We start from the raw sequence: 19,525 nt of genomic DNA, 5'->3' as shown, positions 1-19,525 counted from the left end.
TGTTTTGTTTTGGTTTTTTGTTTTTTGTTTTTTTGTTTTTGTTTTTTTGGTTGGGTTTTTGTTTGGTTTTTTTTTTCTTTTTTGCATCTATTTCTACCTGTGCCAGGAAGGGAGGAATTACAATGTTACTTCCAAGAAGAATGCACTTTCCACAGCTAGCAGGACACATTTTTGTAGCTCATGGGTATTTGTTTACATAAAAGCACAATAAAACAGCCATAAATTGTTTTTCAAGCCATTATTTTAGATTACAGCTAAAAGGTATAGTGAAATGATTTATGTTCAGCTAGGCTGTTTGGCCTCAGTGCTGTTTGTGCAGCCACAACTGGCAATATGGCCTTCAAAATTCCATTTCAAACAAAACACAAGAAATCATATTAAAATCCAAAAGCAATCAACCAACCAAAGACCAGCTTTTAATGTTCTTATTTAAGGTAGTGTCCAGAAGTTGTTGTCTTTTTTTTAGGCCTATAATAATTCTTAGGCCTATAATAATTTTTTAACATAGGCATGAATACAATTTAAGCTTACTAGCAGGAAACATGCTTTGCTTGAATAAGTTTGTAGACCCTTTTAAAGTAATCTGATTTTTACTTTAGGAATCAGGAACCACTGATTGAAAATTGTGTCCCCAAATTGTCTTATAAGGAAATTTAGTATCTATGTATACACACGTGTGTGTGTGTATCTACATATTTGTATATCTTTTGCTGCTGTATGGTGGATTCAGCAGCTAAATATGTCCAGTTATACTTATGCAATGCTCCTGTTGCTGTCCTAGAAAGGGCTCTTCTGCCTTCTGCTCTTTTAAATTAATGGTAGGATACATGTATGGGATTTTGTAAAGGGAGGTCTGCTGTACCCTCTGCCTTTTAGCTCTCTCTTATCCCTGCTCACAGCTTAATTTGTACTTCATAGGAAGAGAGAATCTCAGGATTATTGGGTTTGGGTTTATGCCTTTGTGCAGAACAGGGATGCTGATCCCAGGTGTAACCTTCAGTATCCCAGACCAGGCTGGGAGATGGTATAAATCAGTTCATCTCCATTCCCAAATGTACTTATCAGCAACGAGCAGTCTAAATGCAGGATTAAGAGATCATTAGCACATTCAGTAATGACAATAACACTGCATTATGGAAATTAACACTCCCAGTCTCAGCTATACTAAAGACTCCTGGAAATGTTTTCAGTAGTCTCCTTCTAAATGTCAGGTTCTCTTTTTGCAGTTCAGGCTGTGGTAGATGGTAGTGTCAGTTCCTTGTAACGTGGCAGTTGCATGAATAACTCTTTCACTTCTGTGATTGTTTTGGCTTGGAAACAATTTTCAATTCACTTCATAAAACAGGGAAGGGTACTGCAGTAGGGTATGTGGTGCTAATTTTTTGATTTATAATGGCATTGACAAGCTTAGCCTTGTGTGATTTAGTGAACCTGATTTCCTTGTGAAGTCCAGGAGGAGCTCCATCAGCTCCCCCCCCCGGTTCACTGTCAGGTTCACCTCTCCACCCTCAAACACTTTTCTCTGTGTTTTGCTGGAAAACATTGCATATGATTGACTGTAAATAGCAGAGTCACTGCCTTTGTGTATGTTGCTGTTACGTGTGACCTGCTATTCAGTTTTCATGCCAGATCTTTTGATAAGGCTGGAGGTCCTCAACAGAGGGTGTGGAACTTCCCGCCAGTTCTCTGGGAGAAAGGGGGCTATGGAGGGCACCACTGTACATATCCCCCCAGAGGCATCCTGGAACCTCAGCCCAGTGTGGGGCTGTGTGAGGGTTTGTGTAGCTGCAGGAGTAATGGTGCCTCCTAGGAATGATGGGTTAACCTGGAAGTGTCTTTTTTGTAAGGCTGCTGTGTGACACTGTTAAGTTGCTGTGTGCCTTTCTCCATAGCAAGTGTAATAATAACACAGAACCTGTGTTCTTGTGCTGCTGCAGGAGTCACTGCTCCAAACTCCATAAATAAGGGATTTTCTGGTGTTATGCTTTTTTATTTTAATCTAATTTTAACTGAAGTCTGTCTGTGGCTTTCTCAGCCAGGGCAGCAGAGCTTCCAGGCTGCTCTGCTCCTTCCCTGCCAGGCTGCAGTGATGGATGGAAAGATGCACTCTCTCTGGGGAAAAAAACACAGCTATTCCTTCATCTCCACTCATTTCTGCTGGGGTGTGCCAAGAGACATTAAAATCCATTGCTGATAGGTCTGACTGCAGAGGTGAGGTATTGCAGGCAGGAAAGCAGCCTGGCTGCCCCACCAGGGTTTTAAGCTGGTCAATATCCAGCTGCCTCCCCCAGCCTTGTGCTGAGGTTGGCTGTCAGCTCTGCTTGTGCCAAGTCCTACATCTAGGTCTTACCTGCTGGGGTCCAATCTTTCTGTGGCCAGTTGTCTCTTGAGAAGGGCAGTAGCACTGCACATCTCCTTGGGTCCAGTTCCTTGGATATTTCACCCAAGGGCTGTGCCAACTTTCTGTTCTCCATGACTCTTACTTACCTGCTATCATCTCCAGTGCTGCTGGTGTTGGGAGCTGTTAGCCAGGGTCAGATCAGGCACCCAGGGGTCTCCATTCCAGAATTGGTGAAGGAAAACCCGTGCTGGCCCTAAGGTGTGCACAGGCAGGCACAGGGCTCACCTGGGCTCAGCAATGACCTTACCCTACCTGTGCTCCCAGCACTGGGAGCATGGCAAGGATACTGGTCTAGAAGATCCTAGAAACTGGAAGATGAGAACCCTGAGTTGGGGGTGAAACTGTTCCAGGGCATTATCTTCTGTTGTGAGTTTGTTTTTTTTTTTTTTCACAGGCTTTGGAAAAGTGATTAAATAATTGAAATTATTTTAATTTTTTAATTAATTGTTTTTATTTACATGGCTATGCTAATAAAGCTGTGAGGCAGATAGCAGTCATCTGCTGCTCATGCCGTACAAAGTGCTTTTGTATCTCTGTAGCTTACTTTGCTTTGCTGAGTCTCAATATAGGACACCATAGTGGGATTTCTGTATTGATGTCACTGTCCCCACTAGAAGGGTTTTGCACTTCTGCTCTGTTGGCAGAGGGAAAAGGAGCAATGTCTTTAGTGCAGACTTTGCACTGTGAATGACCTTGTTAAGTCCCAAGAATTACTTGCACTTGGTTGTCATGTTTGTAAGCCTTTGTAGGATCAGCTGCTCATGTGAAAAACTATTTCAGTCAAATTCTACCTAAAGTGGAAATAATTCTGAGCCTTGCTTTTTCTTTTGAGATCATTACAATGCTGGAAGTGAAGCCTCTGGCTAGGTAAAATGGAAAATATTTAATATATGTATTTATTTCACAGTATAATTAGCACCTTTATGTTTTATTTTCTGGATATTATGTAAGATAAGGTGTATTGCTGTTCTCTAATGTGCAAAATTACAGCATTGAACTGAGATTCCAATCTGAATTGAGTAATTACTGCCCAAATTATTTGAATGCAAGCTCCCTCCAGCTCTGAAAGCACTTAGCTCCTAGTCCAGCTTCCAAATGATCTCAGGACTTGACAGTAAAATAGGAAGTGAAACATTGTGATGGATTTGTTCCAGTTTTTCTGTGTCTAATTTTTTACTTAAGGAAGCAAATTTTATGTATGTTTGAAATGCACTTGAAACATGGTTAAAGAGAAAAAGCCTCACTTTTTCTGGTAAGCACATAATGCCTTGAGTTCCTCAGGCTCTTGAGTTCCCTGACCATCATCTCTGGTACCTTGATATGTTCCAGGGTATGTTTTTTAAAATTATTTTGAATTCAGAATAATTTTAGATATTTGTGACATAATGTTTTGCAGAGTTAACAACATGACAAATTTTGCCTGGAGTAGCTTTTTCAGGTTGCAGAATAAGTTTAACCAAATAGGACCTCAGGAATGGAATAAGTCACATCAATCAGCTGACCTTGGTTTACCAAGTAGTTTTATTTGAAGAAAATGTGGGAAAGGTGCACAGTATGTGTGAAAGATCTTACTTTTTATTTACTGTGACTTGTCTGTGCTGTAAAAAATAAGGTATAACATCTCTCCTAGACTGGTGGTGGAATCTAAAGATTCTGGGAAGTGAGTTGATGGCATCAGTCCTTGCTGGGTGGGCATTTGCAACCAGGCTGAGGAGGGGTGTTTGCCATCAGCTCCCTGTTGTGTGCTGTGCTCTCAGACCAAATGTTTGTGATGTTTGTGATGGGATTAATGTTTTGCCAGTGTCTCCTCTTGTTTTGTCCTGTGATAGGATATAGCCTCTCTGTGTCGTTGCCTCTTTACATTGTCTCCATCTGTCAGAGCTGGATCAGTTGTCATTTTTAAATGCTAATGTGCCTTATTGCAGAAGCTTTGTTAGCACAACGATTTTTCTATCAAACATGCTAAAATCTTTGGGATTTCTTTATCACCATTAAAAGATTATATCTATGATTTTTTTTTTACGTGGTCACATGCTTGATATTTAGAAAGTGCTGCAGCACTGAAGAAGAAAACCCACCCATCCCTCAGCAGTGAGTTCCCAGCCCCTCTTTCTCTTGGCAGCAGTGCCCGCTCCCTGGTGTACCCCACGTGTTCCTACACTGCGTGGCACCCACGCAGACACCCGTGGGATTTTCCTGCTGGCATTATCCAGGCACTGACCGACGACACGTGGCCAGCAGCAGGCTGTCACCTCCCCCTGACCCCGGTTCTCTCTTTGTCTCCTGGTTAAAGAGGAGCAGTGCGGGGATGCTGTGCTGGGTCAGCAGCACCCTCCTGTGGGCCGGGCCCGTATTCTCAAGATGCAAGAAACGGCAGATTTGGTCCGGTTTGGTGCCACTTGTGCTTTTAGAGGATGTGTAGTTCCGGCACATGGTATGGCATATTCAGCCTTGATGCAATGTTTTTCGGAGTTATTTGGCATAATAACTTGTCTGACTTGGTCAGATACGTTACCAGCCATAACTGGTAAGTGTCTTGAGCAAAAATGAAGGCAGCTTTGGGTGCAGCTCTGGGCACTTACGGTGAATATTTGATCTGCATAAATGCCCTTGAATTATGCAGAAGACTTGCTTGATCCAGCGGGGCTCAGCTTTTACCTGAGGATGCCATTTACCTTAGGAGACCTTGGGCACATGCTGTAATTACTGGGTTGGTGCCAGCAGAGTGGAAAGAGCACTCCTCAGTTATGGAGAATGCCAGCAGAAGCTTTCTGCTCTCCTGAAAAGCATCAGAGAGCCATTGCCTTCAGCTGAGTAACTGATTTCTGCTGATACAGAGCTGAGATAACAGTTCCAATCAGCATCACCCCTGCTACTACCTTACCTGTGGACAGCTGTAATCCTCACCATACATTCCCCTATGCTGGATGAGACACCCTAGCCCCATCTCCCAGGTCAGAGCCTGGTGGAGGCTGCTTGGGAAGGTCCCCCAGGGGCCCAGTTCATGCAGAGCCCTCCCAGAAGTTGGTAAGCAGCAGGCTAGAAACTTCCTGAGCACTTTAACATTAGTTAAAGCTTTTGCAGCACTTCTCTGTGAAGCTTCCTAATCCCTTTTCTGGAACCCTTTGACTCCCACGGCACCCTGTGACAGTCTGTCTCACCATTTGGGGTGTGTGAAAAAGCTCCTGTATACTGCTTCCACATTCTCTGGTGTTATCTCTTGCAGAAATGTGAAATGCTTTCCAAGAAACCATAGAAGAAGTTATGTTAATCTTTTTTGTCTTTGGGCACTTCTGTAATGTTTTGCTCTGTCTTAGAACTGGGACCAGTTCAATGCCTTTCTTTTTTTTTTCCTTTTAGAGGAAGGATGGTGTTTTGCAGATGTCTGCATGTTGAAAATTCATTTCCAAGTGGAAGTGAACCAGCAGCCATCCAAAAAGGCTGTCAGGTACTAAATCTAAAGGGAAGTAAAGACATCTCTCTTAGATACCTGGCAACATTACCTGGGCTCACTTTTTTTTTTTTTTTCTTCTTCTAATGAAGGGGCATATGATATAAATAACTGTGAAGCAGTGGGGTTCAGCTGTGTGATATGCCAGGCTGGCCCATTTGTGGAGCCAAGACAGGTGGAATGTTACTTGAAAGGCTTCCAGTAGCCAAAGTCTTGAGTATATTTACAAGCCCTAAAGCAAATAAAAAATCTTGTGCAGTGCAGTTAGCTTTGTTCCAAAGAAAACTGGAGATGCCAGCTCATTGTGTTAAACAGAAGTAATGCATTGCCATAGCAGCAGAGACTTGAATTCTCAACACATTTCCCATTGCAAAATGTCTGGGTAACAATCATGGACCCTGATAATTTCATTATTTTTCTGCTTTAGGATAGGAAACCAAAGTAGCCCCACTATTTTTTTTTCCTTGCACCTGGAGCTTGGGTTTCCACTGCTCTGTTTCTAGCTGGCTGCAATGGCTGTTGCATGGATGGATGTCCACATTGCTCACGTACCATACCACAAATGACAAATTTGGGTTTCATGCTTTCTGCTTGTCTTAAAATCAGAGGCTGCCATGTTACTGGCAGACGATGTCCTATCTACACTTGAATTGTTCCAGTTAATACCATCTGTCCAACCCAACCTTGCCCAGAATGGAGCTAAACAGCTAAGTGAGTTTATGGTGGCAATGAAGAGCCACCTTGAAGGTGCATTTGGAAACAAACAGTTTCAGCAGTAAAATAGTGACCTTGTCTTTGGAAGGCAGCACAGCCTTAGCCAGCTCAAGGTCACATTCAGGTTCCATTGTGGGTTTCTTTTTTTTAAACTCTCTGTTGTACACTTTCTAGAGCAAGCAGGAAACACTTGCAGCTTCCACCCTGGCATCACCTCATTGAAAGTGTTTTCGGAGACATGCAGAGTGGTCAGTGTCAGCCAGTGTGTTCTTGTATCTCTGCCAGTATGGAGAAAATGGCCTCTCCTTGGTGCCCACAGCCCAAATTTCCAGCACAGAGAGGACCATGCAGAAGCTGCCCGAGCATTGAAGGCTTGGAGTTTCAAAGAGGGCAGTGCAGAGAACCAAACACACTGGGAAGCTATTTGGGAAAAGGAGCTCAAGAACATAATTGCAGGGAAAGTATGAAATATATTGAAGCCAAGTGTACAAAAGCAACTGGGAATTTGCACAGAGGGAAAAGGAAAGGTAAGTAAGGCTTTAGACTTCATTGAAAGGATACTGGGATTTGCAAAGGATGGCAGGGGAGGCACGGAGAAAGAAGGAACGGAAACCTGAATAGGAACCTATGCCTGTGACAGATAAAAGAGCATGGCTTTGTCAAGGCTTACCAAGCTACATCAAGTGGTAAAGGAAATCATAACGAAGAAAAGAGGTCCAGTATATACAAGTGAAAATGGAAGTTGGAAGAAAAAGCAGCAGCATTCAGAGCAGAGGAGAAAGGAACTTAGATACTGTCACAACTGTCTTGTTCCATTTTCATAGCGTACAGATCAGAGATCCAGACCTGGAAATGAATGCTTTCCAAGAAAGATAAAAACCCAAAGATGAACTGTGCTCAGATATGTTTTATCCAAGCTGACAAGCTGACTTAAAAGAAACCTGGCCAGCTTTTCAGTGACTGCCTCACTAGTACTTCAGTGACTGAATTTCAAGATGAAGGAATAGTATAGAAAATAGAAATTTGGGTCATTTGCTAAGGAAGAAGATGGAAAATAAAAATGAGTGAGCAGAGACAATATCAGATGACAGGCCAAGATACAAAATTATCTATAGCTAGGAAGGATTATAGAACACATGAAGAGATCATCTTTTAAGGACAAGAGCAATGACAAGGCTGAGGGAAGATACAGTCCATTACTGAAAGATGGGGAAGGGAAATGGGAGCTATCAGCTGATGAAAATACATGAGCTGTGGAGGAATGGCAGAAATAACAAGAGTTCACATAAATAGATAAATACATTGAGTAGCTGTCTACCCTACCATGTGCTCTCATTTTTTTCCTGTTGCCAGAGAGCACTGATGTTTCTTATTTATTTACTTCTAATTACTGAGATGCAGATTTCCACTGATGAGATAAATGTAACTCAGGATGCTGATCTCCCCCTCCTCTTCTCTCAGGTTATTTCCCCTGCATCTAAATCAAAGCTTTGTGAAAATGTTCTCTCCCCATACCCCACATCATCTCTCCAAATGCTCCCAGAACACAATGTCAGAAGCAGAGGCAGCAACCAAGCTGCCTGACTATGAAGCAATGGCATGTCCAGAAAAATCTTAAGAGACCAAGTCAGTGAAAAAGAGGTGGAAAAGAAAGAGTGGAGAATGAGGTGAGTAGGAGTGTGTGCTGAGAGGTCTGATGCAGGTTGCTGGCATAGATTGCAAGGGCAGAGCAGTTACAGCTGGTGTTTATGAGGCTTCTATTTCAATTCAGAATTATGAGACTTTGCCTTTTTTCCTGGCTACTAATGCAACTGTTCTCTTTTTCCTACAGAAGAAATGCAGTGCTGCATTTTACTAAATTGTGCTTACTTTTGCAGGCAAAATCCCTTGTTATTTGTGCTAAAAGGCACAAACAAGATGTGGATTGTGCAGGTTTGACACATATATAGACTTCTTCTGCCTACCTAGAAATAACCTGTGTTGTCACACCTTTCCTGTCTGTACAGATTAAAACCTGAGCAGAGAAGTTTGGCAGGACCCAGGCATCAATGCTCTGCAGGGAGGCACAGGCAGGAAGATTTCTTTGCATTTTTTCCCCTTGTTTAGCAAACACCTCCAGATACCAGAAATACTGTAATCTGGCAGGAGCACTTCTTTAAATCCCTTCAATCATTCTTAATGGCCAGAGCAAGTTGTCATCAACAATACTCTCCCAGAATGATGTTTGTTTTCAAAATACAGCTGGGTTTGGATGGCTGCACCATTTTCATAAACTGCAGCCAGATAAAAGGGCCGAGCTCCTGGCTGAGTAACTCAGATCTCTTCTCAAGTGAAGCAGTGCATGGTCCAGAAGGAAGGCAAAGAAAAGGGGTTTGAAGCTGTTTGCCTCGTTCTTTCTCTGTTCACTGTGTGCTGTGAGGTGAGGTGAGGAGCTCCAGGGAAGTCCACAGTAAAGGAGCTCCAGGTAGTGAGAAATCACCAAGCGTCTCTCTGCAGGAAGAGGTAAGAGATTTGGGTTGAGTGCTGTGAAAGGACCCAGCAGGGCTGGGGATTGGGATTTCTTATCATCCCTGTTCAATTTCTGAACTGCAGCCATGCTAGGCCTCCTCACAGGGTTGTGGTTAATCGGGTCCAAGAGGGAAAACAAACAAATCAACCAGCCCAGTGAGAAGGTGCTTTTCTGTTCGATTTTTCTGAGATTATTTTCCTTTATTTATTTACCTGTACAAGCTGTGTGATGAGCCCTGCAGCTAAGTAAAGCATTTATATGTGTGACTGCAGCACCTCATGGCTGCCTGTTCTCCCACCTCAGCTCTCTTGGTGCAATGGAGGACACATCAAGCCAGAAGTCAGGACACAGCAAAGATGTACTGAGCTCCCTACCACCAGAAGAGAGTCCTGCCAATTTTATACTTGTCAGATTGGAGGAGAATGAGCCCCCAGACTTCAGCACCAAGGATTTCATCCTAAAGAAAGCCAGAGAGGTGTGCACATGCAATCATCAAACCATCATCACCTTCTTCTGTCAGCTGTTCCCAGTGTTGGAATGGCTTCCCCGTTACAACACCAAGACCCATTTGCTGGGAGATGTCATATCTGGGCTCCTGGTGGGGATAGTTGCCATACCTCAATCCATCTCCTACTCTCTCTTAGCCAACCAGGATCCCATCTACGGAATCTACACCAACTTCTTCTGCAATATCATCTACGTGGCTATGGCTACTTCACGCCATAACTTTGTGGGTTCCTTTGGTGTCCTGTGCCTGATGATTGGGCAGTCTGTGAACAGACACCTCCAGCTAGCAGGGTACAGCAATGACAACACGGGCTCTTTGCTGGTGGGCAACTTCACCTCCTCCAGTAATGGGACAGGTACCTGTGACAGAAGCTGCTACGCCATCACTGTGGCCCTTTCCTTAAGCTTTCTGGTTGGTCTTTATCAGGTACAAATGTTCACTCTTGTGTTGCTTCCCCTCTGTCCTTGCCCTGCCAGGAACTTCTCTGAACCTAAAGATCTCTCAGCTCCAGTCTTGGTTCAGAGTCATGAGAAACCTTTTCTGATGTGACTAGATCCTGACATCCTTGAGTCAAATGTAGTGATTTAGAAACCCCCCAACACAGTTGAATATGAGGGTTTGTTTCCATCCATGTCATAGGCCACATCCTTGGATGTGTCTGAAACTTGCTTAGGATCAGACAGAGCAAGGGAGAAGGAACTGTGAATAACCAACCCAGCCCTGGAGCTGAGCTGGCCTCTGGGGCAGGTTAGAGCAGTTTTTGGTAGGAACAGCCCTTGAGGACCCTGCCATCAGCAGACCCTCCTTCAAAGGCTGTCCTCCCTGGCAATGTTCCCACTGCCTGGGCCCAGCTGTCACCGAGCAGCTTCAAGCCCTTTCACTGGGACAACTAAAACTCAGTGCATCACCTGTTTTAAGGCACTGAGTGGTACTCACAGCTGCTGCCTTAGCCTTCAGTGTTAACCAGGTGCTCTTATGGCTTGTAAGGAGAGAGCAGCAGGGACCTCCTAGCCTGTAGGTAAGTTTTTTAGTTTTTCATGCCCCAGATTAACCTCTGAAGACAAAGTCCTGTGCCTCACACTGGGTGCCCAGTAGGCAGAATAGACAGAGCTGCTAAAGTGGAAGCAAACTAACAAACTGCCTGCCACCTCTCCCAACCCTTCTCTTTGAATCTAAAGATATGGCTGGCTTGCTTTTCAGATCCTGCTGGGGCTTTTACAGCTGGGCTTTGTGGCTGTCTACCTATCAGAACCTCTCCTCAGTGGCTTTGTGACTGGCTCCAGCCTCACCATCATCACCTCCCAGATGAAGTATCTCCTGGGACTGAAAATCCCTCGTCATGAAGGGGTGGGGTCCTTCATACTGACATGGGTTGACCTTTTCAGATATATCCAGAACTCCAACATCTGTGACCTGATCACCAGCCTGGTTGCTTTGGCCATCATAGTGCCAGTCAAAGAGCTCAATGACAGGTATAAGGAGAAGATGAAGGCCCCATTTCCCATAGAGCTTCTGGTGGTCATTGTAGCCACAGTAACATCTTATTACTTCAACTTCGAAGAGCGATACAAGTCTGCTGTTTGTGGGATTATCCCCACTGGTTTCAGAAAACCCACTTTACCAGATATAAACCTGTTTTCCACCCTGGCAGTTGATGCTCTGCCCATTGCTGTTATTGGCTTTGCCATGACCGTCTCCCTGGCGGAAATCTTTGGCAAAAAGCATGGCTATGCTGTTCGTGCCAACCAAGAGATGATTGCCATTGGCATGTGCAATCTGATCCCTTCTTTTTTCTACTGCTTTGCTAGCTCCGCAGCCCTGACCAAGACTCTGTTGAAGGAGTCCACAGGGACCCATACCCAGATCTCTGGCCTGGTCACCTCCCTGGTGATGCTGCTAGTGCTGCTGTGGATTGCCCCCCTCTTCTACTCACTGCAGACCTCCATCCTGGGTGTGGTCACCATTGTCAACTTGCGGAGTGGCCTGAGGAAGTTCCGTGACACCCCCCGCATGTGGCAGCTCAGCAAGCTGGACACAGTGGTGTGGTGGACAACCATGCTGTCTTCAACCCTGATCACCACAGAGATTGGGCTCCTGGTGGGCATCTGCTTCGCTCTGCTCTGCATCATCTTCCGCACACAAAGACCCAGGGCCACGCTCCTGGGCAAGGTCAGCAACACAGAAATCTATGAGGATCAGTCCACTTACAAGCAGCTTAGCAGCATTGCCAACATAAAAATCTTCCGCTTTGAGTCATCCCTCTACTATGCCAACAAGGACTATTTTAAGGCTGTTCTCTACCGGAAAACTGGGGTAAATCCTATCCTGCTGTCTGCTAAGCACCAAAGAGTGGAGGCCCAGGGAGATGCAGACACAGGCAACAGCAAGAGCTCTTTTGGCACCAGGTTTGGCTGCCTGAAACCTGCCAAGGAAAGAGTTGAGAAGCCTCCAGCAGCTGCCTGCCCTCCCTCCACAGATATGCACACCTTAGTTCTTGACTGTGGAGCAATGCAATTCATAGACACTGTGGGTCTCTCTGCTCTAAAGGAGATACATCACGAGTACAAGGAGATTGGTGTCCAGGTGCTCCTGGCTAATTGCAACCCCTCCATCCGCCACAGGCTCAGAGAGGGAGGCTGGGCTGGAGACACAGACAGTGGTGGTCAGCTGGCTTTCCACAGTGTCCATGATGCAGTGAGGTTTGCTGAACGGTGGTACCATGTGCAGCAGGAGGAGGGCAAGGAGAATAATGACGCTCTCCCAAGCCCTGGAGATGTGAGCTTGCAGATGCCTTTGTAGACCTGCATGATTTCTAAAGGGGATGGGCTTGGTATGTTCTTGAGGGCAGCTTTAATCCTTGTGCAGTCAAAGCATACAAAATACAGTTTGATGAACCCTCAGCAGCAGGCATGGGGCAAAAGAAATAGGGAAAGTGTGGATTTCAGGAGAGATTCCCAGCAGGTAAATAATCCTAGAGGCAGTTCAAGGTCTGTCCTGCCGGTGAAGAGCTTGGGTGGCTTTAAACCCATCTCCCTTTTGGAAAGGGCTGTGCCGGACAGAGATGCCGAGCAGGGAGGCGGGAAGCCAGGCTCCCACCGCCAATTTCTTTGAACAGCCACCCCCGGTGCCTCTCCCCCCAGGAGCACTGAGCACCCGGATTCGCGCTCGGCTCCGCTGGGGGGCGCGAGTGCCCCACGCTGCGCGGCCGCGCCGCCGGCTCCGGAGGGGTTCGGGTGTGCTGCGGACCCCAGCCCCGGGCAGCGCTGGCGGGGGAGCAGAGCAAGGGGGGCCGGGGGGGGGGAGTGAGCGGAAGGTCCTTCGCTGGGGCTTGGGGAGCCTCAGTCAAGAGAGCACTGAGCTGCCGGGGCCACCTCCGGGCTGCAGCACTGTCCCTCGCTGAGCAGGTGACATTGGGAAGGGGGGTGCGGGGAGAGTTGTCCCTAGGTGTCTGTGGGTGGCCCAAGCTTTATGCCCAAAAATCTCATTCCCTGGCATTAACCACCGTCTGGTTGATTTTGGGAGAAGGGAGGGTCGAGACAGGGCACTAAGGCAAAGGAGAAAGGAGAAAGGAAAGCAAGGTCTGCCATTTGCTCTTCGAAGAAGTCCTGGTGATGCTTCCCACCTCCCCAGGGGAGGCACGGTCCCATCCTCTGTGGCCAGGCATGAAGGTAAGCAGCTCCCCTGTGCTGTGCCTCTTTGCTCTGCAGCTCAGGGTGGGCACCCCCAGACAAGACAGGGGATGCAGCCAGCTTGGACCCACCATGAAGTTTCACAAATGCAACTGGAGTTTGTTACCTGGAATTTCCTTCTGTGTGCACCTCTACTGTCCATATACTGGCCCAAGGCAGAATAATGTGAGAAAGAGAGGAGGATGCCACTACCCTCCTGTGGTATAGACTCTGATATTGTGGAGAAACAGATATTGTTGGAGAAAATGATACTGTGATAAAATGATATTGTGGAGAAACAGACACCCCAAGGCATCTTTGGGTGCCAGACCACGAGGCCACTCTTTTGCCTCGTGAGATGTGCTGCACCAGGGCACGAAACACCACTCCCACTCACTCCTTCACTCATTAATAGATACCTTTGTTTTGAACTGCCCTTGCCTTCCCCACAGCCCATGTGAGTTAATGTGGGAAATGGATTGCAGAGGCTTGTTTATTTTCTGAACACCCTATGGCAAGGAGTTTAATGCCCCCTTCATGGCCACAAAACTGCAGCAGCAAACTGGTAGCAGCAAAGCACTTCCCTTAAAAATAAAGACATTTCTGAAAGCTGCTGGGGGTTTGTTCAGCTGATAGTTCTCTCTCAAGCCCTGTGAGATGCTCAGGACAACCTGCTTCAGTGGAGGAGAGGCACATTCTCCTGCTATTACTTATAGACTGGGGTTCTCACAATTTCTGTGGCTGAAATCCAAGATTTCCTGCCTAGAAAAAGTATCTGAGGTCACCAGCTGCTCTTCATAAGATGTAAATCAGGAACACTTGTGCCACAGCTTCCAGTGGCCACAGTTCTCCCAGTGCTCAGCAGAACATGTACATGGCCAGATCCCAAGAAAAGAGGGAGACATGGTGCTGCCACCCATAGCCATGAGGCAGGGCTGCCTTGTACATGCACTAAGGCCCCAGGTATGCAACTGGAGAGGCCTCAGCTCCAAAGTGGACACCAGGTCCTGTCCTTTCTCCTGGGCTGGGACAGCCTGCTGGCTCTGCTTCTGCATCCTGGGGGTGAGTCCTTGCTCTGAGGCTCCGCAGCATTGCCAAGTACCAGAGCAGCTTTTCTTCTGTAAACTCCATTTGTAAAAAGGCCTCTTAAGTTGCATGTTTAATATATGATTATTCCTCTGGCCTCATCCAAGAAATACAGCACAAAAGATACTGTGCTGAAGGGAACTGTAGCTATGGCAGTCTCCTGGGAGCCCAGGGACAGGGAGCCTGCTGTAAATAAAGTGCATGGAAAAGGAAACCTGCTGGCTCTGCTCAGGAAAATGTATTTTTGTTGTTGAAAGACTAATCCAAATGGCTTGAAGAGCATAATACTATGGTTCCAGGAACCCAGCCCAGGTTCTTGCAGGTCCATGGAGCAAGGTTGTGAGTGTCAGATCAAGCTAAACTGAGGGGCAAGTACAAGGATTGCAGGGCTGGGTTGAGAGTGTGCCCTGGGAACGTACAGAAGTGGGGTGCAGTTCTAAGGAGCAGCAGCTCCTACGTCTCTCCAAGGGTGCTCTCAGGCCATCACAGCATAAGGCAACTCCCCAGGAAGGTTGCATCAGCCATGGAGCAGTGGATAATGGGGAAGTTTTGTGTCTGAACAGGAATCAGTAAAGATGAAATGCCTTGTTACCTGCAAGGATTGTAACCTTCCTTCCTCTTTGGAATAACATTGCTCCATTTTTTTATAAGACCATTTATAGGGCATATTAAATTGCTTTAGTTAGACTTTAGATACATTTATGATTTCAGTGGGGTCATAAAGCCACAGCAGGAAATAAAACCAGTGCTGATAACTCCTGGGCACAGCCTGGTGCAAGATAGGGCAGAGGAGTTCACTGTCAGAGCAATGGTTCCTATTGCCCTTTGTGATGGTAAATGGCTGAGCAGTTTCTGCTCAGAGCTGGGAGAGCTGTGAAAATGCCAGAGATATCTGGTAGTATTATGGGATGAACTGAGGTGTCAATCTCCTTTCCTCTCCTACCCAACCCAGAGCAGCTGGGATCTCTCTGTCAGTCCTTGCACAGACTGCCTGGGCTGACTTCCCAGCCCATCAGGTCCAGCATCTCCTTCCAGCCCACAAGTCAAACGTCCTGGTGAGCTGGTGTTTCTTCATTCCCCTTGGGGTAGCTCAAGGAGAAGTACTATTTTTATATCAGTTCCTAAAAAGTGGCCCAGGGAGTGACACATAGGAGACATGAGGAAAAACAAATGGCAGAGTCCAAGGTCATCTTATAATCAGTGTTACAGGAGATCAGGGTGGCTTCTCACCACCTAAATCCGCTAGTAGAGGCAGATGTGAGCAGGAAGGGACCCAAACTGTGTTTCCCAGTTCCCAGTGATAAAAGGCTGCTGTTTAGGGCACAGGGCACTGGTCCTCTTCCAGCACTCAGCCTAAGTCCCCCTCTTTGCCAAAGGACCTCACCATTCCATGGGAAAGCTGACCCACCACATCTCCCACCCAGGAGGAGACGCTGCTCCATCCTGTTGGGTTCAGCCTGCACCCCAGGGCATTTCACCTTAACCTCTCCCCTAAAGCTTCCCCAGGAGCCCAGGAAATGCCATGCAGCTGAAAGCAAATGTTATCCCTCCTGGTAAGCAGCTCACCTGTTATTCACCTTCTCTCTCTCTCCCCCCCTGCCTTCCTGTGGATCTATAAATACTCCAGGAGTGTGATAAAGAGAGGATTGCTGCTAAGGCTTTGTCAGCTGCAGTTGGAGCTGACTGTGCAGCTGTTAATTATGCTGCAGCAGCAGCTGGACAGGTTTAAATCCTTTTGATGCCTTGAAATGCTCCCTCTGGGAAAGTTTAAGGAATAAAGGTTGTCCTGGATGATGGGTGTTTGCTTCCCCTTCTGGAAAACATATGAGACGCCGAATGCTGCATGGAGGGCTGTTCTCGCTCCCATTGACTGTTCCTGGAAACACACACTCTATATCGTGGCAAAAAGTTGCTTCTGCAGATCTATACCTGCAATAAAGCAGTAAGCATGCTGCCAGGCCATGCAGAGAGCTTACCCATGCAAGCATGCCCTAGAAGACCTGACTGAGTTGGAAAGAGAAAGCAGAGAGTTGCAGGCCATGGCACTGGATTTCCTTGGGGGAAAAAAAAAAAAAAGGTTAGGGCCATAATTGGAGATAGCCTGGGGATGAAGGAATCACTGGACAATGATTTGAGCTAACATAATCCAGTTTATTTTCACCCAGTGGGCCTCCTTCTCCCTTGACTTCTCAGGAGCTTGCCAGGCTGAGCTGTGTGGGTGTCTGTGACCTCAGCACACTGAGCATCCAGATCTTGTTTGTCTTGAGTTCCTCCCTCCACATGATGTAAAATGGAAATGATAAGATTTACATCCCCAAAGAGAGCTGCCCAGGCTACAACCAGGCAGCTTTGCAAGAGACATTTTTGGTAGCATTTCCAGATATTCAATGGCCAAGAACAGCAAAGGGAGCAGACACAGCAGCTTTTGAGATCCCCCATATTATATCCCTCATATTTTTGAGTCCCACATATTGACTGAGAACATTCTCAGTCGTTTTTTCTTCCCACAATGAATCCAAGAGATGGGACTTTTCTTGGTGCTGTTCCTGTAAAAAGAGGACCTTTCAGTCTTTTTTTTTTTTTTTTATAAATATGGCTCAATATCCTCAGATTAATCAGCCACCCAGCACCCCAGTGCAGTGCAGACACAGGGATGGCAGCTGTCTGTCAGCAGCCTCTGGGCTCCTGGTAATCCTCATCTCCTCTGCTTACAAACAGCCTTCCCTCCAAAATGAGAGCAAATTTACATTAGCAGCATGAGTGGCACCTCTTATCTCAGCAGCCCCTGGAGCGGTAAGGGCAGTTTCATGAGTGATTAACATTAATGTCTGAAGAAGTAGAGCAGCTTCCTGGGGAAGAAAGGCTTCCTCCTGTCTATTAGGGGAGTGGGCACTGGGAGCAGGTTTCTGCTTCCCATGTCCCAGCAGCATCAGGCTGGGCAGCAGGACTGAGGCTGCCACAACACCTGGGGCATAGCCACATCTTCCAGTTTTTGACATGCAATGGAAATTCCTCTCAAACCATGCTGATCAAGAGAGAGATGTTTCTCCAGACATGGAGTTGCTTCTCTAAAGAGGAGTTCAAAGCCTTTGGAGGGACTCTGTCTTTTCCCATGGCTATGGAGGGAGTCCAGAAGGACAAATCTGATGTAGACATCCCCAGAGGGTGTCTGGGAGGGAGTAAATGGTGCAAAGAGCCTCCCCACTCTCCAGGCAGAATAACAACCTTTGCATTACACACCCAGGCTTGATGCTTTCCTGAGCACTCCACAACCATTTACCTGGGCATATTAGCAGCTGAAGGATGCAGGGAATGGTAGCTACAAATTGGGAGATTGCCACTTTGGAAAGACAGACAGAATTCTCTCATCTGACTCAGGCTGTGCAGAAGCAAATGGCAATGGTAGATCCTATGGCACTGATAGAGAAAGAGGATGGGAGCTATGTTCCACCTGAGGTGCAAAAAGCAGAGAGTATAACTCCTGGCTGGGTATGATCTGATGATCCCAGCTCATTGCACAGCCCAGGATGGCTGCAGGGAGGGGGTTGTATCCTTTTACATCCTTGAAAGGGAAAGCTGAGGGCCCAGGTGAGTGAGGGAGATGCACTGTGCAGATCCACCCAGCCTTGGCCCAGCTGGGAGTTTTTTGGAGGTCAGAAATCAGCAACACTGGTGCCAGTGCATGCATGGAGCCCACATGGAGAAGAAAGTAACCAGACTGTGGTGTGGGTTTGTCATCACAGCTATGGGCCAGTTCCTGGTTAGAGAGAGAACCATCAAGGAAAGCCACCCATGTAACAGGAGGCTGGAAAGTAAAGGCCAGGGGGAATGGGGAAAAGCAGAGCTCTGCTAGCCTAGTGCAGCCAGAGCTCCTGAGGAGGGGACATACAGCTGCTGGCCACCCAAGACATCCCAGCTGTTGGCTACAGAACTGGATCTGCTGCTGGTGATTACAGTTTGAACCATCCAAGTGGGGAAGCCTTTGCCAGAGAGACTGAGGAAAGGGAGGAGAGGGGTGGACATGGACACACACTGCAGCTTGGGGAATGCCATGCTCAGTGCTGCCTTCTTGGCAGCTGCCATCTGGCTGGTTAATTAGTGCTCATTATAATGGCCTTTGAGAGTTTGGAGTACTTGTTAGTAATAATAATAACAACAATGATTAGAGACAAGAACAAAAATAATTAAAGAAGCAAACCATAGAGGAGATGGGATGCTCAACTGCACAGATAACTGAGGGGGCTCTCCCAGGGTCAAGGGCTCTCCCTGGGGACAAGGCCAATGTTACAAAGTCATGGTCATTTGAGTGGGATGAGGATTTGGAGAGATTTGAAAAGCATCACTAAACCTTCTCTCTCTGATTTATTTTTATTGCCTTTTCCTTTGCTGGCTGCTTGCCCAAGAACACTACAATTTCAGTGAAAAGATGGCAGAGGAGAGTTGACAAGAAGACTCCTGACCATGGGGACCTTATTACTGGGGCTGGAGAAAGGAGTAAGGAGTTCAGTGCTGGTAGATCTACTTGTGCTGACTGTGGCAATCAGTAGGTGACAGCTTGCCATCACCTGTGAGGGTGACAGACATGTCATGCTGTCACAAAGTGGGGGATATCAGAAGAGGTGAGTGATGGCACAGTTAATCTGCAGCTGGTATAAAATCAAATGATGTTCCACAGAGGGCCTAAGGCAGATGTTGGTGTTGTGAGCTCAGTTTAGTGATGGGGTTTCTAATTTTTTTTTTTTTTAATCTATCAATAATACTGGTCTCAGAAACTTGACAGGAAACTCTTTTCATTGGTGCTGTCATGACTGAAAAAAGGTGAGGAGGATGAATTTTTTTTCAGTGCATCCTTAACAGGCTGTAACCCTGGTTTCTAGCAGCTGTCAGACACATGACATGGGGACAGCGAGGGTAGGGTCTCAGCTCAGAATGGCAGGAGGTGGCACAGTGTTAGCATAATGGACAAAATGTGACCAGAGAGACCTTTGTGTCCACTTGTCAGACAACAAGGAAAATCTCTGAAATTCATCTCTTTTAGGAAAGTAAGAAAGGCTCAAAACAGGGCAGAAAGATGGTAATAAGAGCGAGCTGGAAAGGCAGGGAGAGGAACTGAAATGCACTTTATTTGCCTAGTCTAAAAAACCCTAAGACATGGAGTAGGTGAACTTAGAGTGTGACTCTGATTCCA

The 19,525-nt window shown here is 46.5% G+C and overlaps 1 protein-coding gene across 1 annotated transcript; it reads left to right on the top strand.

Moving 5' to 3' along the window:
- The first annotated feature begins 8,783 nt into the window (after window positions 1-8,783).
- LOC103532969 (sulfate transporter) lies at window positions 8,784-12,382 on the top strand. Its single transcript, XM_030459402.1, is given in 4 exon segments — window positions 8,784-8,861; window positions 8,863-8,936; window positions 9,379-10,009; window positions 10,784-12,382. Coding segments are annotated over 4 exon segments (2,382 nt in total).
- The last annotated feature ends 7,143 nt before the right edge of the window (window positions 12,383-19,525 follow it).

Source organism: Calypte anna, chromosome 13, assembly GCF_003957555.1.
Source record: "Calypte anna isolate BGI_N300 chromosome 13, bCalAnn1_v1.p, whole genome shotgun sequence".
NCBI lineage: Eukaryota > Metazoa > Chordata > Aves > Apodiformes > Trochilidae > Calypte > Calypte anna.
The sequence above is the reverse complement of the archived record's forward strand: the minus strand, read 5'-3'. Positions and strand labels throughout refer to the sequence as shown.